The following is a 23,581-nucleotide window of genomic DNA, read 5'->3' on the forward strand; positions in this document are numbered from 1 at the left end:
TCCCCCACTCCCTCCACCTCATTTGTGGTAGTGTCAGCAAAGCTTGACTCCCTCCCTGGCTTGGGCTGTTTCCTGACAGTTATCATCTCATCGTGGAAGTGAGAGATAGTCAAGGACTCGGAGCATCCACGGAGCTGCACGTGAACATCGTGAACATCAATGATGAGATCCCACGCTTCACCAAGTAGGCCTTGGGGCATGGGGAGGGGTCTCAAGTGGCCAAGTCTCTTCAGACTCATTTCATCCCCGGTGGAGGGCTGCCCCTTGCCCTGCCTGGAGGAGAGGTAAAAGGAGAAGAAAGAGGCTCCAGACCATCAGGGTCCTTTACCTGGGCCTCTGGACTCCCACCTTCCACCTCAGTTCCCCTGCCTCCACAGCCCGTAGACACATGCACCATGGGATTCTGAGGATGCTGGGGAGGGGGTGGGGGCCACACGCCTTGGCTTTGTGCAAGGCCTGCCAATGGGCACATGTAGAAGGTAAATATGAGGTACTCATAGGATAAAGCACTCACCGTTAGTAAGAGCACAACCCTAGAGAATGTCATTAGTCCAGACACTTTCCTTCCTCTTGGGATATCATTTTCCACTCTTGGGATATCATTGTCTCTGACTGAGGGAAGGGCTGCTTTGATGATGCCTAAGGGATCTGCTCACTGCTGGGTGCTCTGAGTTTCTTCCTGCTGTGGTGGATCCAGGACCTGTGTCCGGCAGCTCCTCCACCCAGCTGACATGAGGAATTGAATCTGGTGGAGACAGCCTGTGGGAGCGTGCCCGGCAGTAGCGTAGGCACGAAAGGGAGACCAGAGCCTGTCACCCACAGGAGGATTTAGGAGAGGGAGGTGGGATTCTGAGCTAGCATATGACTCTGCCGACAGCCTCACTTACTGGTTAAAAAATTCTGCCTGCCCCAGTTTCTGAGCCAGGCTCAAAAACCACCATAAGGAAACTGGCAAAATGCCCTGCCTCAGTTCACTGTATTCATGGAATAAATTCAGCTCAGGAGAGCCCACCAACAAAAAGCCACTGGGCCCCAGAACTATGTAGAATGCTTGCAAAGTATTCTGAGATTGAGGTATTAAAGCCACTCACAGGCTAACAGTGCCTTTTGGCAAAACACACCACAGTTGTGAAACTTCTGGATATTATCACAGTCTATAGCCCAGATGCTGGGTGTCAATGTGAAGGGAACAGCAGCAGAGATATTCCCATGAAATACTTCCCATCCATGCCTGTTGCCAGGTTAAGCTCAGAAGAATGACTCAGTACATTCCTGCTGACAGGCTCCTGCAGGAGCACAGCACAGGCAGCTTATAAATAGTTGTGACATCCCAACCTGGATTCGGACTCAAGTATTGGCCAACATGGCAATGCGGATTCATCAGTGATCCCCAGAGGAAGGTGATGGTGGTGGGGCTGGAGGTGACACGTTCTGTGATCCCCTTCCTAGTCTGTGAGGTAGGAAAGCAGACTATCAAGTTCACCCACGGGACAGAACTTGTAGGCCATCTGGTTTGAACTATGTCTTTCAAAATAAAGCAGTTCGCCTCTGCACAAAGAGAACATGACCTTGGCTGTTTGGTGAGGCCCCCAGAGATGGCTCTGGAACTCTGGCTCTCACTTTCAGTTTGAGAGATGAACCTGTTAGGCTCCATCCCAGACAGGAAGCATGAACTATGTGACTGTCTAAACATTTTTTTGAAAAAATAGTCGACTGACTTTCAGAGTATTCCCCTGGATGTTGGTAGGGATGGGTCTGCAAGAGCTTGTGGTCTAGAAGGACTTGTGATCTAGAAGGGGGCAGAGTGGCTGCTCAGTTAGAGCCAACCTAGTCCCTCAGCCATCTGCTCCTTCATCAGGTTTGCTCAGTTTCAAACTAGATACTGACTTTGAGGGTTTCCTGGTTCCCTTGAACCATGATACTTCTTTTCCCCCAAGTCAGTGCTCAGACTAAACATTTGTTGTTGTTCAGTCACTCAGTCATGTCTGACTCTGCGACTCCATGGACTGTAGCACACCAGGCTTCCCTGTCCTTCACCATCTCCCTGAGTTTGCTCAAACTCATGTCCATTAAGTTGATGATGCCATCCAACCATCTCGTCCTTTGCTGCCCCCTTCTCCTCCTACCCTCAATCTGTCCCAGCATCAGGGTCTTTTCCAATGAGTCAGCTCTTCACCTTAGGTGGTCAAAGTATTGGAGCTTCAGCTTCAGCAGCGGTCCTTCCAATGAATGTTCAGGGTTGATTTCCTTTAGGATTGACTGGTTTGATCTCCTTGCAGTTCAAGGGACTTTCAAGAGTCTTCTTCAGCACCACAGTTCAAAGGCATCAATTCTTTGGTGCTGAGCCTTCTTTATGGTTCAACTCTCATATCCATTCATGACTACTGGAAACTTGAGACTAAACATAAGTTATTTAGTTCAGTATTAACACAATTAATTTCTCAAATGGACTTGAGTAGACTGAGTTTGAGTATGAAGTAGAAATGCAAAATGTGGAAGCAACTCTCCTCTCTTGACTGTTTGTTAAGGTTCTGCAATGAACAGAATCAATGCAAGTACTATTTCTGTTGTTGAAAATGTCTCACCATTGTACTCCTGGATGGTGACAAATGTCTCAGTGTTTCTGGACTCATGACATGCACTCCAGGATGCTGCCATTATGAAAGCTGGGCAGCTGAGTATAAGAGTACCTGACTTACATTCACCAGCTACATCACAGGCAGAGTGCTCTATATTTTTGCAGAGATCCTTGTTTTAGAGTTGGGCAGGGGGGTCTTTCTCTTTTTTGCCCACCCCTTTTGCATTCACTCATAGTCCTTTTCAACCTGGTGCCAGATAGTGTAGACACAATTCAGAGGCTTAAAAGACACCATCTCAGGTCATCCCGGATTCCCAACCTTTCCCCTGAGTGTGGCCCAGGCTCTGGTGAGCCAGTGTCATGGAGAGAAGAGCATGGGGAGTGGTAATATCAGAGCTTCCCCTGTCGGGGAACTGCCTTTAGTGCATTTAGCAGATCTCTACTGTGGTCTCAGGGTGACACTTCTAAGTTAAGTGATATTTTATACACACGTGGGCCTTGGATCCTCAAGCCAAATAAACCACAGATTTTATCTTCTGCCGGGCTCAGTATCAAGTCAGCCAAGGAAAGGATGTTATATCTGGGTAATTGTATCTTCACCAATAGCCTGATCAGTCTTCCTCATGGGACCTGAGTTCCTGGAGCACCCAGTATGGACTAGATGAGCCCACAGAACAGGGTCTTAAACAGCTGCACTCCTGACATGTCAAGAAGGATACTTTCTGTGGTGAGGCTGTCCTGGGCATCACAGGTTGTTAAGCAGCATCCCTAGTCTCTACTCACTACATTCCAATAGCAGCCTGCTCCTCTAGTTGTGGCAAACAACAGAATCACCTACAGCTGAGAACCACTGTCTTAGGAAAAAAAAAAAAAAGGAGGCTGGGAGGAAGGGGATTTCCTGTCTGTTCTATGAGAGGCTGGGAACCTGTGGCTTTTACCTCTAGTGATCCCTTACAATGCATCTGTTCTAAGTTGCTTCAGTTGTATCCAACTCTTTGCAACCCTATGGACTGTAGCCTGCCAGGCTCCTCTTTCCATGGGATTCTCCAGCAAGAATTCTGGAATGGGTTGCCATGCCCTCCTCCAGGGGATCTTCCTGACCCAGGGATTGAACCCACCACCCTTATGTCTCCTGCACTGGCAGGCAGGTTCTTTACCCCTAGCACCACCTGGGAAACCCAATTCCTTACACAGGTAGTCTTTCTCAAACTTTAAAGTGCATACACATTTCCTGGGCATCTTTGAAAATGTGGATCTTAATTCAGTGGTCTGGAGGGGCTAGAGGTCTGTCTGCAGACACCGCATCCTTGGGAAGCTGGTTAAAAAGGCAGGGACCACATTTGGGGTAGCAAGGGTGAGGCTGTGAAGGTAGCATGGTTGTCTTAGCAATCTCTTTGTTGGAAGTTAACAGAACCCCCTCAATGTAGCATCCCCCTCAAACAACCCAACATGTTAGAAACAGGGGCTCTCACACAGTAGAATAAGGACTTAGTGCAGCCTGAGAAGCCTGAGCCGAATCCCTCTCCCCTCTGTCTCTGGTGTTGGTTCCTGCCACCCCTGCTTCCCTGGCCACACCAACTTTGTCCATCCCTGGACCCCAGTGGGTGGCACAGTTTCCCTGAGAATGAGCTGTGTCCAGCCAATAAATGGATGAACGGTGGCTTCTGTGGGACCACCAGTGGTGAGAGGTCCAGAGCCCTGGGGTGGCCTCTTGGCTTGAACAAGATTATTGTCCCCCAACAGTGGAGTGAGCCTTCAGGGGGTCACCCAACAAGTGAAGGCAGGCCCAGGATCTGGGGAGAAGCCTGGCCTGGGAGGGCCTGCCTCTGACTCCCCCAGAGGTCCCCTCCCCTTTCTCCTCCCTCTGGCCCTGCAGATGATGGCATGAAACCACAGAGGCATTCTGAGCTCATGAAATGAATTCAATCCTTTAGATACGGGCTATAGTATTCCCCTCTTAAAGAAGCTCCTGTGTGGGAAAACCCAAATTTAGGAGACCGGGAAATTAGAGATGACTATTTGCCCCACAGAAGTGATTTTTCCTCCACAAAAGGACTTTCTGCAGTTATTTTAAACAATAAGCCTCCCTTGGTACATGCAAAATTACTCAATTACCGAGTTGTGCAGTTAACACTTCAAACCTATCTGTCTTGTTGCAAGGCAGTGGAAGTCTGAGGAAGGTGGGTATGTTGGTAATTTGGGGTTACCTTGTAAGAAGTCATCCTTGGAGGGCAGTGTGCTGACCTTGGCTTCTGGCGGGGGGCTCATGTCTCCCTTCAGAGAACTGACCTCATGGTTAACACAACTTGGACAAGCATACATGTTCTGTGAGTGAATTCTGCCTCCTCGGCCAAAAAAAAAAAAAAGAACTAAAAAGTGAGCAGAGGCACTAGAACAGAGAAGGTTCACAATTTATTGTGAACCTCTAGCAGCAGCTATGGGATGGGTGTCAGGAAACCATAGCTCTGGATATTGTGTCCAGAGGGATTTTCAAAAGAATTTAGGGGACTTCTGTACACATATTGGGAGAAGAGAAGACAGCTGGACAGGCCAACGATCCTTATTTGAAAAGATGTGAATGCTGAGACTGATCTGAAATGGCATGAGGCCTGCGTGGAGGCAGGGACTGAAGCCGACATAAATCGCTGCCATCACAGCGTGGTGACTTCTTTGCATCCACAGGGACGTGATCTTTGGGAACACAAAAGGCAGTCACCCCTCTTTTTCAGCTGCTGAGTTCTCCCTCCCAAACAACGCTGATGCAATTCCAACAGCTCAGCGCTATATTTAGCTTGAACCAAAATACCCACCTCCCAGACTCCACCCTCCTGTGCCCCTTAAAATTAGCTGTGTCTGTTGAAATTCTGTTCCAGCCTGACGCACATGTACACGATTCCTGAGGAGCTGAGTCCAGGAATCACCGTGGCCCATATCACAGCGGAGGACCCTGATGACAGAGGTTTTACCAGCTTCCTTCTCTACAGCATCACTACTGCCAACAGCTATTTCATGATCAATCAGTGTAAGTCAAACACTACATCCTCGTGCATTCTTTAATTCAGCCATTTGGCTTGTTTTACAAATATTTTCTCTTTTGGTCTGAGGCATGCCTTTATATCTATCCAATCAGATCAGATCAGTCGCTCAGTCGTGTCCGACTCTTTGCGACCCCATGAATCGCAGCACGCCAGGCCTCCCTGTCCATCACCAACTCCCTATAGACTATTATAAGTTATTGGAGTAATAGGTATGTTTTTGTGGCTGCACCTCATGGCTTGCTGGATCTTAGTTCCCTGACCAGGGATTGAACCCAGGCCCTCAGCAGTGAAAGCATAGAGTCCTAACCACTGGGCCAGCAGGGAATTTCCTACAATAGGTGTACTAAAAGCAGCTGGCCTAGGGGTTGGGGGTCACTGAACAGGGTCCTGTGTGACAGCTGTATCACTACTTCCCCTTTGAGGCAGGTGGGTATCTACAGGCAAATGAGTTCACTATTGTGAGGGTACCCCGAAGCCTCCTAAACAGAGAACCCAGATCAGCACTGTCCAAAAGAAACAGAATACAAGTCAGAGTTGTAATTTTTAAGTCTCTAGGGGCCACAAAAAGTAGAAACAGGTGAAATTCATTTTAATAAGGCATTTTATTTAACCCTGAAGCCTCCTAAACAGAGAACCCAGACCAATCAATGTGTCCAAGACAGGAACTTACATGAGGGTTTTTTTTGTTTGTTTGTTTTTTTTGTATGTATGTAGAGGGTATTTTCTTTGTAAGCCAGTCCTCACATCAAAACGTTCTTTTCCAGTTTACTCCAAGTCTTCATCTGTCTCTGACTCTTCATTTCTCTCCATGTTCTGACCTTTGCTTTCTCAGTGACTGGGGCCATCCAAGTGGCACGCAGGATAGACCGAGATGCAGGCGAATTAAGACAAAATCCCGTCATATCTCTGGAGGTTCTGGTGAAGGATAGACCCTACGGGGGTCAAGAGAATCGCAAGCAGATAACCTTCACTGTGGAAGACATTAATGACAACCCCTCGACATGCACCAAGTTCACCTTCAGGTATTTGCCTTCTGAGACACGTGCAGTCACGGCACCCCTTTTAGGGGCCCTTGACTCCTCTGCTATAGTCTGGTGGGGACTGAAGGATCATGGGCACTGGAAACATGCTCAATAAAATAAGTTGGTTTGAACTGTCTCTTTCGGTGAGAAATTTTCCTTCCTCATCATTTTTTCTCCTCTCTCTTCCATTTTCTTTCCTCTTTGTATCTCCCTTCTCCATTTCCTTACTCTGTTAAAAAATACTTTTATTTTGCTGTCCTCTACAACACGTTCATCTTCGTTGGTGACAGGTCCACAGGACTTGTCAGACCCTCTCTGGACTCTGCCTTTTCTTTATTTATTCGGACTCATGGCAAGACCGTACTGTGGGTTAGCAGATATAATAGATAATTCAGACTTAGGACCAGTAACTAGGAGCTCCCAGAGAAGCACGCCATCAGTAATATGAATAAATCAAACCAAGTATTTACTTAAAACAAAGCATCTAATTCACTTTACACAACTTAATTGCCTGTAAACAAAAGGCAGCAGAGAAGAGGGGAAAGGCAGATACAAGTGGGATACAAGTTCTTTTGGATATTTTGACCTGCTTTTTGTCTCACAATCTACTCATCATTATTTTTAAATAAAGTCCCCTGTGATTTTGGGTTAATATGCCTTTTGGAAAACAGTACCATCTTTCTGGGCAGCAGAGGATGAGATGGTTAGATAGCATCACCGACTCAATGTACATGAATTCAGGCAAACTCCAAGAGATAGTGAGGGACAGGGAGGCCTGGTGTTCTGTAGTCCATGGGGTTGCAAAGAGTCAGACATGACTGAGCAACTGAACAACAACAGCAGCAACCGAATTTCCACTAACTATTTTGTCTAAATACCACAAGATGAATAGCTCCCCAGATTAGCTTCATTTCTGTGGTTTCTTAATAGCAAGTCTCCCATTTCTTGGGAGTCTGAAGGTGGTCCCTCCTGGAGTTGGGAGGGCAGTGACGCTTGCTGAGGGAGTGTCCTGTGTCTGAAGCAAGGCTGAACACCAGAGCTGGTCTCCCTTTCAGATGTCCCCAGTGAGATAGTCTCACTCTGAGTTTATCTTTGACGGGTTTTGAGGTTCACTTTTAAGCTCTAGGTGACTTTGGACACAGTCCCAATACACAGTGTGGTTGTGCAAAGGACAAAGGACCCTGGACAAAGACTGTCTTGGGTAAGCAATAGAAATACAAACTCCTGTATTATGCTTCTCAATGTCCCCCTATTTTCCTCATTGGCATACCCAGCATAATGCTAAGAATCAAGTGGGTTTGAGTCTGATATCAAAACAGTTAAACCCTGTTCTAGACGCTATTCGCCTCTTCAAATCCAGCCTCCAGCCTTCCCCACCCTGCTGTGTTCACCAGGAGGCTGACTTCCATGGATATCAACAGCTCCCTTGCCTTGCAGCTTCCAATTGGCTCATGGGAAGCCCTGGAATGAGGGAGGAGATAGAAGTCCGGGTATTTATCCTCCAGATTCCTCCCTCCGGTTAGCTGAATGCGCCCCTTCACCTCCTAAAGGTCTCCGTTCCTATAAGGCGGCCCCCTGCACACAGCACCTTCTGTCCCTGGTTCTGGTTTTAGGAACTACTCCCTCTGGCTACTCCAGGCCTAGGAGTGGAAAGGGAGGTCCATTCTTCCTAGCCTGAGATACTGCACCATCCTTTGAGGTTTTCATGTACTCCATGTACACACCGTAATAGTTCCTTTACTAAACCTCCCTCCTGCTGCTAAGTCACTTCAGTCGTGTCCTATTCTGTGTGACCCCATAGACGGCAGCCCACCAGGCTCCCCCGTCCCTGGGATTCTCCAGGCAAGAACACTGGAGTGGGTTGCCATTTCCTTCTCCAATGCATTAAAGTAAAAAGTGAAAGTGAAGTCGCTCAGTCCTGTCCGACCCTCAGCGACCCCATGGATTGCAGCCTACCAGGCTCCTCTGTCCATGGGATTTTCCAGGCAGGAGTACTGGAGTGGGGTGCCATTGCCTTCTCCGACTAAACCTCCCAGAATTATCCTAATTTGCCATCTGCTTCTTGTTGAGGCCCCTATCAAATCAATAATAGCCTTGAACATGTGACAAGTTCTATCCCAACCCCAAGAGCAGAATCTGTTTGATGGGTGGGAACAGTTGTCTTAGATAGTTAGGAGTGGACTTTCACACCATTTTCTACATAAATCAAACCTACCTCTGTTAAGAGAAGTTTGGTCCCTGGAATGCAGTAGAGATGATCCATAAACTTTACACTCTCACTTTCTTTGTTAATCTAAATCTATGCTAAGGCTACTGGGTAGCTCCAGTGCATCTTGGGAAATTCTCTTCCTCATGTCCTGCTCTTCTAGACCCTCCTGCTTTCTCCTTTGTTCTCCTGCCCTGAGAGGTGGGGGAAGACGATTGAAGAGTAAGAACTCTGGGTATCAATGACTGGAGAGGCTGTGCTAGCTTCAGTCTTCCTGGTCAATTTTCTCCCCTCAGTGCATTTCTGATAAGTATGTCCTGTGGCTTCCTGCAGTACAGAGTCCCCTGATGTGTGAGATGGCAGTTTGCAGACTGCATTCCATATTAGCTGGTAAAATCACATTTTGAATATCCTAGACTGTCCAGACAAGCCCACACAGAGTCCTCTTCTTGATAATCTTCTCTCCAAATGAGCCTTGAAGGTCAACACCAGCCAGGAACTGAGCTAACTGTGTTTTTTACTAAAGATAACTCCAAACAAGGTTCCAGGAGGGCTCTGGGCTTTTCTAGCAGGCGTAACCTGCAGTCTCTCCTCGAAAGCCAGAGCATGAGGAGGGGCAACAAAAGGGCTCCTTCTTCTGCCGTCTTGGAAGTGGAAGTTTTTACTCCCAAACCCCAGCCTCATTTGCACACTCTGGGGGCTGGGAAACCCTGGACTGCCTCACCCACCATCCTCCCATGCTTGATATCTTCTCCATTCCCACCACACCAGACCGGAAAAACACTATCAGATCAAAACTGAACCAAACGACAGAACCGGTGTTACCACAGGCTCTGACAGCCTCGCCTCTGAATGTGCATTCCTTCTTCAGGGATCTTGGTGCAGACCCTGCAGCGGGGTTTGGGAACTCAGGTAGAAGAGGGTGGGAGGGCGCCAAGCTGCCCAGGGATCCAAAGAGGCAAGTGGCTTTGTGCCGTGTTTCCCGCCACCCCCGTGGGTCCAGGCAGCCCAGAGATAGAAACAGCCCCTGCGGCTTTCCCAGGCTGGTGATGAATGAGCCCATGGCCCCGATGGAGGCATCAAAGGCGCAGTGACAGCCCCACTCTGGTTGTAAATTGTCAGGCGCTTGGCTGAAAGTGCTTGGAAAGCTGTTTGTGAGCCGTAGGCGGAGGAGGTCGACGACTCATAAGGCGGCTGGGCCTGTCACCTCTGCGTGGGGAAGGAACCATGGTCAGATGACTGGGAGTGAGGGCAGCCTGCCTTTGAGGCAGGGAGTGATGAATGAGGGGGAGTGGTGTTCCAAGTCATGCGTTTAGGGGAAAAATACCAAGTGGCAGGAGAGAATGAAAAGAACATGCCAGGTGGCCCTAAGCAACTGAATGTGAAGGCCTTTTTTGGAGGGCATGAAATGTCTGGCTTCAGGACCCTAGAGTCTTTGCATGATTGCAGCCTCCTGGCTTCTGCAGACTGGTACTCAGAGCTCATATTCTGAATCCTTTAGGGCCTGGAGAGTCACTGATGGAACTTAAAGTAAAACGTACTGTAACTCTTTACACCAACAATAGAGGATACTGCCTAGATGTATCAGCTTTCTGGGATAGGTCTTGAAATTACTCTGAACCAGTCATTCTTCATCTGTAAAATGGGGACAAGAATACAAATCTCTTGGTGATGAGAGGATGAAAGACAGAGTTTTTAAAGTTTGGTAGGATACATAGAGTTGGTATTTAACAGACAGTATCTGTTCTAAGCATCCAGGACATCAGGCAATCAAGATAGGAGCAGAGATGCTGGGACTCCTGTCCGGATGAGATACAGAGGCGATCTTTGCCCATGGTGGCATCATGGAAATGTAGTTACACCTGCAAGAAAGACCACTTTCCCAGAAGCAAACCCAGTTATCTTCAGCAGCCCAAGACCATCCTTGCCGTCAGACTTGGCTCCATGTTTGCTGAGCCAATTTTAGCTGCCATGAAGAACTAATGTGGAAGGTAGAAAGCAGCATAATTTGGTTGCAGAGAGAAGTGATAGTACAGAGGATCAGAGAATTTAACTCATGTTGATGCTCCAAGAACAAGATGCCAAGATAGGATTAAAGGCACAAGGCTCTTATTAGTGGAAATGCCTATGGGAGAAGATGGGGACAGAGCTAGGCTAGGCTGCAAGAGCCATCAGATCGCGATGCAAGTCTGACCTGAGTAAAGGAACAAGGGAGGATGCGTGGGTGAGAATGTTCTAGTCAGCTATGCAGTCCATGAACTTGGCTAGGGCAATGGGGAGTCTAGGAGCCAAAGTCAGCTGTCACGGGACAGGAATGAGTCTGCCTAGTATCTCTGTCCTGCCCTGTCATTGGCACATGACCTCACTGCAAATCCAGCAATGGGTTTTAGAGCCCAGCAGCTGGGATCTGTGGTCCATTATGTTCCCTCAGCTGAAAGTCTTCCAGGCACATTCTCATGACAGCCACAATATATTTTTGTAAGAAGTTCTGCCCAAGGCAAAACACGATTGTGGTAGGTACAAAAAAAGAAAAGAAAGAAAGAAAAAGAAACAGCACTCATACAAATTCCTCTCTGCCTATACACAGGCTGTTTTGCAGTGTGATTTTGCCATTCCTCCCTCTGAAAGATGGGTATCTCCTTCTACTCCTTGAATCTGGACTTAACTAGGTGAATTGCTTTGGCCATCAGAACATTCACAAACATGGCACGGAAGGGGCTTGAAAAGTGTTAGCATTGGGACTTGCCCTCACTTGCAACTTTTGGAAGGAGCACTTCCTGAGATCTCCATGAGAAGAGCCCAGCCTAGCCTCCTGGAGGATGAGACAATACAAACCACCTTCCCACCAGAGGTGTGAGGGAGGCTTCCTGGGAGCATCAGCCCCCAGCCAGCCATCAGTGACTGGAGAGACCAGCCAAGCAGGACTAGAACCAAAAGCAAATGGATAACCAATAGTGTTATAAGAAAGAATAAGTGCCCATTGTTTTAAGCCCCTAGGTTTTGGGCTGGTTTGTTTTGTAGCAGAAGCTAACTGACAAGTCCATTTTCCAGAGGGAAAAACTGAAACCTGGAGACACATAAAGACACTCAATGAACTGAAGCCTGGAGGTGTTAACCACACTTCCTTGGAGTCTTCCACTCCAAGCTGGGTTTGACCAGACGGCTCTGAGTTTGGTGGCAGCTTTACTCATTTGCGTGTTATTAATATTTGCCTCACTCCAGGAGTGAACTGAGATTGGGACCCAGAATTCCACCCTTAATAAGCCCTATTGAATGAATGATGCTAAGGTGTCAGGAGGACCTTCTATGCCTTTGAAGTCATGAGAACACAAGTAGAGGAATTTCTAATCTTCTAAGCATGGGTGTGGAGGGGTGTAGGGGTACAGGGATCTCCTCCAATCAGATTATCAACTCTTGCAGGCAGGGACAGAATTTATATTTCTCTTATATTCTTCTTCACTCCTATACTAGTCCCATAAGCTACCATTCATTCATTCAACAAGTATTTCCTGAGCATGCCAAGAACAAAGCAGATAAAGATCTTCACCCTTGTGGAGCTTACATTCTTGGAGCCAGGGGTTGGGGGAACGGGACAGGTAATAGACAGGATAAGTAAGTAAACTATATAAATGTATTGAAAAAAGAGAAGTGCCAAGCTTTAAACGTAAAGCAGGGAAGGGGAGAGGGAGCAATGGGCAAGGGGCGTTGACATTCTAGATGGGGTAGCCAGGGAGCCTCCTGAAAAGGTGCCATTTGATTCAAGACTAAAGAAAGAGAAAGAGCAAGCAGTGTGTACATTTGTGGGAGGAGCATTGCACAGTAGCTGCAGTGGCCCTGAGGCCAGGGCCCAGGAAGTGTCCAGGAGCATAGGGAGGCCAGGGCAGAAGGACAATGAACAAGAAGAGTTAGTAGATGAGCTCAGACAGGTAAGGGGTAGGGGTGAGTGGCGGGTACACATCATGAAAGATGCTATAGATCGGAGTTAGGGCTTGGAGTGAAATAAGGAGCCTTTTGGGATTTAGGAGCAGAGAAGGGGCATGATCTGACAACACTTATCACAGGCTCCCTCTGGCTGCTGTGCTAAGAATCTTCTGAAAGGAGGCAAGGGCAGAGCAGGGACACCAGTTGGGCTGGTAGTGCCTTAACCACAGACTTGCTTTCAGTTGAAATGAAAGTCAGGCTGTCTAGCCTAAGGCCTATGTTAGAAGGAACACTCAGTCACCATTTGTTGGGGAAAATATTGAATCGTGTCTTTTTGCCAGCATTATGGTGCCTGAGAGAGCAGCCAGGGGGACGTTGCTTCTGGACCTGAACAAGTTCTGCTTTGATGATGACAGCGAAGCACCAAACAACCGATTCAACTTCACCACGCCATCTGGAGTGGGGAGAGGCAGCAGGTTTCTACAGGATCCAGCTGGCTCTGGGAAAATCGTGGTCAGTTAATGGGCATTGCATCATCGAGAGGGCACTGGGGAGGTTGGTCTAACATGCGTAGTGCTCCTGCTGCCCCACTGAGAGAAATTTCCGAGGTAACTTCCTCTCCGACCGACTGTAACTGACAAACTGATAGTGACTCTGTTTTCCCCATTTGTTCCTTATTTTACCCAAGTTCCAGGAATTGTTTGTTATGCATGGTTATGCCTGGGGTGCTAGGGGTTGGATTCTCTCTTGCATGGCTCGCAGTTGGCCGCCTGTGCGTCTGGTTAGCTGCCTCCACAGTCACCTCTGTTTCCTCTGGGCTCAAGCACTCTTGTTTCAGGGCTCCTTCCTGGCCATAGCGATGTGAGTTGAGAGAGAGCAGGGCCTGGGGTCATGAGTGTGTCTTGCTAAATTCCACACTGTAGGACCATGGGAGACCCAAAGGAGGATAAGAAAAAGAGGAGTATCTCCACGGGGGCCAACACAGAAATGGAAGAACATGGGCATGAAAGGCGGGTCTCAGTGAGCTGTGTGAGATCTTTCACAACAAGGTTCCCACCGAACGGTTGTGGGGACAAAGAAGGAGAAAGATAGAAGGACAGGGGAGGTGGGAGTCTTAAAGGGAGTGGTCTTGATGGGGGAGGTGGTCTTTGCACCAGAGATAAAGCCTCAGGAAGAACAAGCAGCCCACCAGCCATCATCTCATCTACCCCCTTCTTCACTTCCCATCCTCAAGAGTTATACCAATTTTATTCATCACATCAAATAAAAATAACTGCTATATTTTTCTGTTTAAGAAATTAATACATGTTTACTATACTAGGAAACACAGGAAAGCATTACTATTCAGTAATAAGCACTACTAACATGTTGATATGTTTCCTTCTTGTCTGCTTCCCTGTGCATAAATTTTATATATAGTCTATACATATATCCATAAATATTCTAAATGATGGAAATAGCCCTGCATGTAGGATTCTGTATCATGTTTCTCTTCAACTTACTTGAAGCCTTGAGCCTATGCTGGACAATAGTGCTTGATGAACATCTTTAAACATAGATTCTGTCTCTTGATAAATCCTATCAAATAAGTCCTCTAGTAGTGAGTAAGGGTATGGACATAACTTTTTAAAGCTCCTTCTATGGGCAAAATGCTTTTCAGAAAGGTTTTGCAATTTACATGTACACCAACAATATATGAAAATGTCAGTTCAATTAAAAGGATTGTTTATTCTGTGTAAACCGATCTCTCTGTTTTAATCTAGTTGATTGGTGATCTAGATTATGAAAATCCAAGTAATCTAGCAGCTGGCAATAAATACACCATGATAATTCAGGTACAGGATGTTGCTGCTCCTTACTATAAAAGCAAGTATCATTTTGACTTATTTCATAAAGCATTTTCCTTAAATTGCAGTGACTAAACTGTGCTAGACCATGCTCGGTCCTGGGCTGGGGATGTATTGGTATTCAAAAGGAGACTTCCAACACCCCCGACTCTTGAGAGTCAGACCAGTCTCCTCTTGTCCTTCACCAAGAACAGTTAATCAGTCTCCAAATCCTTTCTTCTGTGTCACCTACTAAAATCTCAAAGACCCAGTGCCTCCCCCTCCACTGTACCCCAGCCCCACCCTACTAGTACTGCTCTAATGCAGAACCTCCCCTTCTTAGCTGACTTACAATGCTAAAAGTCTTTAAGAGTCTTTCTGCCCACCTTTAGTCTTGCCCATTTCCAATGCACCCATCACATTTCTTTTTTTTTTTTTTTTTTAGATTTTATTTTATTTTTAAACTTTACATAACTGTATTAGTTTTGCCAAATATCAAAAAGATCATACACCATGACCAAGTGGGCTTTATCCCAGGGAGGCAAGGATTCTTCAATATCCGCAAATCAATCAATGTAATACACCACATTAACAAATTGAAAAATAAAAACCATATGATTATCTCAATAGATGCAGAGAAAGCCTTTGACAAAATTCAACATCCATTTATGATCAAAACTCTCCAGAAAGCAGGAATAGAAGGAACATACCTCAACATAATAAAAGCTATATATGACAAACGCACAGCAAACATTATCCTCAATGGTGAAAAATTGAAAGCATTTCCTCTAAAGTCAGGAACAAGACAAGGGTGCCCACTTTCACCATTACTATTCAACATAGTTTTGGAAGTTTTGGCCACAGCAATCAGAACAGAAAAAGAAATAAAAGGAATCCAAATTGGAAAAGAAGAAGTAAAGCTTTCACTGTTTGCAGATGACATGATCCTCTACATAGAAAACCCTAAAGACTCCACCAGAAAATTACTAGAACTAATCAATGACTATAGTAAAGTTGCAGGATATAAAATCAACACCCAGAAATCCCTTGCATTCCTATACACTAATAATGAGAAAACAAAAAGAGAAATTAAGGAAACAATTCCATTCACCATTGCAACGGAAAGAATAAAATACTTAGGAATATATCTACCTAAAGAAACTAAAGACCTATATATAGAAAACTATAAAACACTGGTGAAAGAAATCAAAGAGGACACTAACAGATGGAGAAATATACCATGTTCATGGATTGGAAGAATCAATATAGTGAAAATGAGTATACTACCCAAAGCAATCTATAGATTCAATGCAATCCCTATCAAGCTACCAACAGCATTCTTCACAGAGCTAGAACAAATAATTTCACAATTTGTATGGAAAAACAAAAAACCTCGAATAGCCAAAGCGATTTTGAGAAAGAAGAATGGAACTGGAGGAATCAACCTACCTGACTTCAGGCTCTACTACAAACCCATCACATTTCTGACAGTGATTTTCAGGAAACACAAATGTCATCGTATTACTTCCTTACTTAAAGCCCCATATCTGTGTCTCCTCATAGTTGTCAAGTTCCCATTCAAACTCTCTGACCTGGCACAAAGCAATAGAGTGGGTCACATGAATTTTTTTGGTTTCCCAGTGCATATAAAAGTTATATTTACACTATGCTGTAGTGTGTTAAGTGTGCAATAGCTTTACGTCTGAAAAAATACTGTACAGGGGTTTCCCTGGGGGTCAGATGGTTAAGACTCTGCACCTCCAGTCCACGGGGCATGAGTTTGACCCCTAGTTGGGGAACTAAGATCCCATAAGCTGCATGGCACAGCCAAAATAATAATAATAAAAAATTTTAAGTAATGAACATACTTTAATTAAAAACACTTTATTGTTTAAAAATGCTAACCATCACCTGAACCTTTAGTGAGTCATAATCTTTTTGCAATGGTAACATCAAAGTCAATTGATCACAGATTACCATAACAATATAATAATGACAAAGAAGTTTGAAATACTGCAAGAAACACCAAAATGTGACACAGAGACACAAAAGTGAGCAAATGCTGTTGGAAAAATAGTGCCATATTTTTCAACTTGCTTGACACAGGGTTGCCACAATCTTCAGTTTGCAAAAAATGCAGTTATCTGCAAACTACAATAAAGTGCAACAGATCGAGGGATGCCTGTATTGTGATTTAATGTTTTTCCTATTTCCACTTATAGATAACATCTACATTTATATCTTAACAAGCCCAGAAAATGAGTTTCCGCTTGTCTTTGATAGTCCGTCCTATGCATTTGCCGTGTCAGAACTGAGCCCACGTAAGTAACCTACAAGACAGGACTGCAGGGCCCTTGAGGGACCCGTTCATATGGAGGCACTTGGGCAGAGGGAGGCTCCCTGCCAGAGGCCCTGGTGGTATTATGCACAGCAAATCACCGCTGATTCCTGTTTACTGCATCTCTTACTTCTTTTAAAATTGTCCTCACTGTGGAGGAGCCCTTCAAGTGAAATCTAGATTTTAAAAACTGTTGACTAAACTGCATTTCTCTGAACCCCCTGATTGCCTCTTTGTCTGGGTGCCTGATTCTGCTAATCCTCTCTTTTTGCAGCCCGAGTTTTCCCTTGGTCTCCATTGTGATTTTTATCCAGCTCACTCAGAATTGAGATTTAAAAATAGAAGGCTTCCCATTTCTAGATTTCTCTCATTTACAAACAAAATAAAGATGCTTTATCTCTCCATCACAGGATTCCCTGGAGGCCTCTATTTCCCACCCTTTAGGACTCGATTTCTGCAGGCTCCTTCCAATCAGGCTGAGTTTCTCCCTGTCTCTCCCAGTTTGAAGAGAACACTGTTAACTCTACAATAATCAGAGTTTATTACAGCCTTTGATTGTGGCTACTTCTGTACTAAAAACCAAACAAACCCAAAACTCTGCCTCTAAAATCATCTCTTCTTCATTTCATTCTCTCTCTTTATGATGAGCTCCATTTCCTGATATTACATTTTAAACAAAACACAAACAGCAGGTCTCAAGAAAATGCTTTTAGTTCCTTATGCCTTACCCAGTGAATAACAAATGCAACAGGAATGGGCTTTTTATGAATTTATAGATCCTGATACAATTGTTAATCACCTGTTTTGAGTCAAGCACATAGTGCCAGCCTATGAATTTGAATAAAAGCAAATTCTGCCCTTGAGGAGTGTAATTTATGAGGAAGAACTTCTACAAAACAAGCAAGACAGGATTCAAGCAGCCCCACCAACAAGACTTGTAAAATAAGCCAAATGGAACAGGATTTAAAAATCAAAAATATCCTAATCATCCTGTGGCTAAACCCTTAAAAATTAGTTTTTATTTTGCTTATAAGAGCACCCCAGGCTCATTAGAGAAAAATCTGAAAAATAAAAAAGACAACACTGCTGCAAAAAGATGTATATGGGAGGATGTTCTTTCCAGTGTTATGATCATACAATAATTGGCATACTTGGAGTCTATATAAAGGCATGAATTGTCTTTTACACTTCACAGTATTGCTTGGATCACATGGTCAGTTTCCTAGTGGGTGTCATTAACGTAATTTGAATGTAATAGAATTGAAGATGTAAAACACACAGAGTTTGAACAGCAAAGAGGCCTCCAAAAGTCTGTCGGCCCATGGCACTGAGAATGTCTGCTCCTGGTTCCTCCTCTCACCCCCGAAGCAGGACTAATCTCAGATATTATTCTCAGGAGTAATCACAGGTACTTTATTCTTCCAGCTAGAACCCAGGTTGGACGAGTGCAAGCGACAGATAAAGACTTCCCCCAGAGCCGCATCACATACTCCATCTCTGCTGGAGGGGCCAGCCAGCAGTACCCCAGTATATTTTGGATTAATCCCCAAACGGGAGAACTCCAGCTGGTGACTAAAGCAGACTATGAAACAATCCCTGTCTATATTCTCAGAATCCAGGCCACCAACAGCGAGGACAGCAGCTCAGTCACTGTGAGTGGGGATGTGGTGCATTCACATGCGCCCAAGTGGTTGACTTTGGGTCTCCCTGGCACCCTCCAGGTGTGGTTGTAGCAATAAAGAATCTTAAAAGGGTACCTCCTGCAGGAAATGGCTAATGGTATCCCACTCAGCACAATCAGACACACACAGGAGTGCCAGGAAATAAAGATTGACATCTGTAAGCCCATGTTTGTGTGTACTGGGAGAAGCACCGAGATGGAAGGCTGCCCCGGGGGACAAGCTTCCTTCTGTTGCTCTTAAATCTCCCCTTGCTTTTGTGGTGGGCTGGTGCTGTGCATCACCCCCAAGTATTCGAAGTTTTCCCCTATTCCTACCCCACCCCCATCATAGCAGGTAAGCTAGGTCTTAAAAAAAACTATCTGGCTAGACATGGGGCTATATTGCTTTGCCACCCCTGATGTTGAGAATCTGGTTACATGCATTTCTGAGTCAGGAGGTCTGAGTAGGGCCTGAGAACCTATATTTCTGACATGCTTCCAAGTGGTACCTATGCAGCTAGTCCACAGCCATACTTTGAGGAGCCTGGGTTTAAGTGATCTGTGCTAACAGTGTTTAGGACTATTTGAGGATAATATGAAGGCCACAAAGAGGGAAATATTTCTTGGTCTTTCTTGTTAATAAAGTGAAAAAGCATAAGGCAAAATGAACTCAGCTAGCAGCAGGCATCCCTGTGTGATAGAGAGAATGACTGGTTCAGAGTCAGGAGGCAGAGTTCATTTCTCAACTTTGATCCCAATTTTCCAAGGGGGTCTGAGCAATGCTTATCTTTGTACCCTGATTTCTCTCTCTCACCTGGAGAATCACCTCATAACCCAGTGCCTGAATAGTCCAGTTCCTCTGATGACTTGCTTTGAATTAGTGGGACAATGTTTTTAACGATGTGTGAGGCTCAGCGTTGCTAGCTAAGGAAAAGATGTGCTTAGTTGAAAGTAATTGTTGTGTTTGTTAGGTTGGGTTTTTGAGAGGAATGAATGGAGTCCACTTTGGGAGCTAACTAGAGAGAACATTTCAATTTATTGCCAGGCTCCAGAATAACTGAAATCCCCAAATTTCAAAGGTAGAATGAATACGACTCAAAAATTCATAAGCTTTTTAAAAGGGTGATGATCACATAAGTCCCTTTCAGGGCTGACATTCAATGGTCTGTGCTGGCAGGCATCCCAGTCCATATTCCAACTCACCAGGCATAAAAGACGGTGATGAAAGAGAACAGGCTGGCCCCTGCTTGTGGCCTGCCAGCACCACCAGCTCAGTGTGGTGCTGATAGCCTGGGTTACAGATGAGAGCCTGGCTAAGCCGGGGCGCCTCCTTCTATCCCAGTGGTTCTCAACCCTGATTGCGTGTTAGAATCAGCTGGGGAATGTAAAAAACAGTTGGTACCTGGGCACCAACTTCCAGAGAGTCTAATTCATTTGGTTTGGAGTGGGCCAGACAAGTGGAACCAGTGTTGAGAGCCATTGCTTTATCTTCTAAAGTTAAAGATAGAACTTCCAACTCAGAGAGGTAGCAAGCAAGGAAGCATAGGAGGGTCACCACAGATCCATCATTGTTACTGAAAAAACAACTCAGCATCATCTGGGGATGAGTGCATGTGTCTAGATGCATGTGTGTGAGGGGTGTGGAAATACATTATTATGTATATTATCACACATGCATGTACACATACATATACATGATAAAGTTAATAACACAGGACTTGGAGTAAGGTAGACCTGAGTTCAAATCGCAGTTCCACCACTCACCAACTGAATGAATAGCCTTAGGTCAATTACCTAATCTCCCTAAGCCTCAGTTGCCCCATCTATAAAGTGGGAATAATCATATTATCTATCTTGGGTGAGGTTAAACCTCACTAATTCACAAAAAGCACACAGCCCAGTACACAGTAAGGACTAAATGATAACTACTTCACAAGGCCACTTTCTTGCTGCTCTAGGTTACTGTGAACATCATTGAAGAAAATGATGAAAAACCAATTTGTACCCCAAACTCATATTTCCTGGCCATCCCAGTGGATCTGAAAGTTGGCACAAATATTCACAACTTCAAGCTCACATGTACTGACCTTGATTCCAGCCCTAGGTCTTTTCGTTACTCCATTGGCGCAGGTATGATATTGATGTCAGTGTTCCTGGATCCTTGCTGAGGGCTCCTGGTGTTGGAGGCTGCAGCAGCTGTTTAGGTAGAAGGGGTGGGAGTCAGAGTTCACATACTGATCTGGCACCGTGTGAGGCGTGGGCTGTCTTGAATGAGGCAAGCAGGGATGAGGGGTCTAATGGTTCTGGAACCCCTCTTTCCTGCCTTGGTTCCCCCTTCTCACCTAATTCTTCCCAGACTCCCATACTTAGCTGCCCAAAGGCCCAAGGAAAGGTGAATCCCTTTGATGGTGACTCCCCACCCTCCCATTCCCAGCCTGTCTCGTGATTCATGAATCAGATTAGTGTAGTTAAAAAAATATTTTAGTTCAACTCCTCCCCTAGCTCTTTTGCTGCAAGCTTGTAGTGGGGGCAGGGGATCCCAAACCTCTCTCTGGATAATAATAGATGAAATAGATTAAATGCATTTTGAAACGTGTCCTCAGGAATTCTCTTCTGCTCCATTCATTTTCTCTCTTTAAAAATATACCATTGTGGGAGAGAGAAAAAAGAGCACCCCTCAATGGAAATGAGACCAAAATAGCTCATCTAATGAAGTGCTGGGGCCAGAGATTTAAACCCAAACAAGCAGAGCAATTTCACGTGAGAGAGTAAAAATCCAGCTCGGCCACCCGCTGAGCCCTGGCAGAGCAGGAACTCAAGCAGCAGGAAGCCTCTCGAGCAGGCTGTGTCACCAGGGGCAGAGCCTGCCTGGAGACAGCAACTGCAACTGCCAGAGATAGAAATAATCCATACTGAGAACCCTCCAGGTCTTTACAACAGGGCACTTCACTGCTAAGGGAGTAACAATTGCATCATCCCTTGCTCCATTTACTGGTTTTCAGTCGGTAACGAGTCTGGAGCCACCGGAGGAATGAGCAAGGGCTGCTTGGGAGGGGCAGCCTCTCTGCTCTGGGCTCCTGAAACTGTGAGCCTGCGGCCCTCACCAAGGGAGGGTGGAGGGAGGCAGATATGGGGACTGCAGTCCCTGCCTGAGCAGGCGGTACCTTCCTTTTGGGGACTTCAGGGTCATCTGTCACCGGTGTGACCAGCCCGTTCCATGACAGGCGTGGAGTGAATTTGGCCTATGGCTAGGGACCGTGGCCCCCCTTCCTTCTTGCTGCCCACTGATTGGTCTGAGCATGAGTTACACATGGTTACTAAATGAATGCCGACAGTGTCACTGACCGCACCAGGACTGTTAGGTTTCTGCCTGACGCTCAGCAGCACGGCGGCCATTCTCCTGAGATACATGTGCCGGTGCCCTTTTCTGCTCTTGTTTTCACTGCAGCCATGCTGGTTGTGAGCAACACAACCAGATTTCACTCATGAAATCTCTGGAGCAGTTAAGGATCATATTCTATCATTGACCCCACCCTAGTACATCAGAAACAACCTACATCTGCAGTGTGGATGTTTAAGGAAAAAGACTGGATGGGGTTTTCTTTTAAACCTTTACTTCTCATGCTTTTTTCTTCCTTTTCCCAAAATCCTTGCATCAAATCTCATTTAGGCAACATCAACAGTCATTTCACTTTCTCTCCCAACACTGGGTCCAATGTGACAAGTCTGATCCTGGCGACTCGCTTTGACTATGCTAGTGGGCTAGATAAGATCTGGAACTACAAACTGCTTGTCTACATAACCGATGACAACTTGCTGTCCGGCAGGAAGAGAGCTGGGGCTCTTGTTGAAACCGGGACCGTGACACTGAGTATTAGTGTCATTCCTCACCCAACCACGATTATCACCACAACTCCCAAGGTAAGGGCTCTGGGAGCTGGACTTCTCAGATACATCCCCTGTGATTGATATTGGTGGGGCCCTCTGACCTAGGAAAAATATGGGATGGACTGAAAAGAGTTGAAGTGTTAGGATACTGACAGGACCACCAACCATGGATTGGATAGGATTAGTCACTGGATGGTAGAAAAAGATCTGGGTGAGACCTTGGGCTTATAGCACCATTAACTTTTCCTAATTTATGCAGACTTGTGAAAGATCAGGTATTGACCATCCAGAGTCCTGTGACAAAGGAGCCAATATTCATGGACATGCTGCCTTCACAAGCCCCTCTGCTTGCTCCTAAGAGCCATTGCGAATCATTGTCCACGAGAGCAGCTAAGCTGCCAGATGCTCTTCTCTACTTCTTTTGAAGAGTCATTATTTGCCAAACTGTACTCTACTCCCCACCCCTACTCCAAAAAAAATCCATTCATTCAATCTGCAGATATGATAATACCTATAATACACCAAGCACTTTGGTAAATAAGTAAAAAATGATCTCTGCTCTCGTGGAGCTTATATTACTAGTAGAGGTCAGTGGTTCTGAGTGTAGTCCCCAGGCTAGCAATATCACCATCACCTGAAAATTTGTTAGAAGACCAAATTCTTCAGCTCACCCCAGAACATTAAAGTTATACCTCTCCCGACCATGATCATCACTATGACCTCCAGGGAAGAATGCTGAAACCTGGAATTTCACATCCTCAGGTATACTGGATGAGAAACTCTGCAGATGGAGTCCAGAAATCTGTGTTTTCAATAAGACTTTAGATTGCACCAAAGTTTGAGCACCTCTGATTTAGAGGGGGAGACAGATTACAAGCAGGGATGCAAATTAATAAACTAACTACAAATTGTCCTAAACAGTAGGAAGAAAATAAGCAGGTGCCACAATAGAATCAGTGTGATAAAGGAGGGGAGAGTCTTAGACTCTGACAAGAGGATTATCACCCCTGACTCCTTGATCAACTGGCTTCTATTCATACAGACTCTTTTGTCCCCTTTCCTCCTGCTCCTAGTAAAAGTTGTCCCCTGGCAAGCAGCCCCATA

The 23,581-nt window shown here is 45.6% G+C and overlaps 2 protein-coding genes across 12 annotated transcripts in view; one reads left to right on the forward strand and one right to left on the reverse strand.

Annotated features, from left to right (window-relative positions):
* Nucleotides 1–20,989, reverse strand: part of ATXN7L1 (ataxin 7 like 1) — a 388,443-nt gene extending 367,454 nt beyond the window's left edge. For 7 of the 11 annotated variants that reach the window (XM_025291075.3, XM_044947166.2, XM_044947163.2 and 4 more), the window contains exon 1: nucleotides 20,677–20,988. The gene's annotated coding sequence lies outside the window, so the exon portion shown is untranslated. Of the gene's footprint in view, nucleotides 1–20,676 lie in introns of all 11 variants that reach the window. The other 4 variants (XM_044947165.2, XM_025291076.3, XM_044947168.2 and 1 more) reach the window with 4 other exon arrangements.
* CDHR3 (cadherin related family member 3) overlaps nucleotides 1–23,581 on the forward strand; it is a 71,584-nt gene that overhangs the window by 36,771 nt on the left and 11,232 nt on the right. Inside the window, exons 6-14 of the mRNA XM_006042820.4 lie at nucleotides 80–184; nucleotides 5,452–5,600; nucleotides 6,449–6,638; nucleotides 13,107–13,278; nucleotides 14,529–14,631; nucleotides 16,814–16,912; nucleotides 18,355–18,581; nucleotides 20,548–20,719; nucleotides 22,260–22,510. Coding sequence (XP_006042882.3) covers nucleotides 80–184; nucleotides 5,452–5,600; nucleotides 6,449–6,638; nucleotides 13,107–13,278; nucleotides 14,529–14,631; nucleotides 16,814–16,912; nucleotides 18,355–18,581; nucleotides 20,548–20,719; nucleotides 22,260–22,510 — 1,468 coding nt within the window. The remainder of the gene's footprint in view (nucleotides 1–79; nucleotides 185–5,451; nucleotides 5,601–6,448; nucleotides 6,639–13,106; nucleotides 13,279–14,528; nucleotides 14,632–16,813; nucleotides 16,913–18,354; nucleotides 18,582–20,547; nucleotides 20,720–22,259; nucleotides 22,511–23,581) is intronic.

Source organism: Bubalus bubalis, chromosome 8, assembly GCF_019923935.1.
Source record: "Bubalus bubalis isolate 160015118507 breed Murrah chromosome 8, NDDB_SH_1, whole genome shotgun sequence".
Classification (NCBI taxonomy): domain Eukaryota; kingdom Metazoa; phylum Chordata; class Mammalia; order Artiodactyla; family Bovidae; genus Bubalus; species Bubalus bubalis.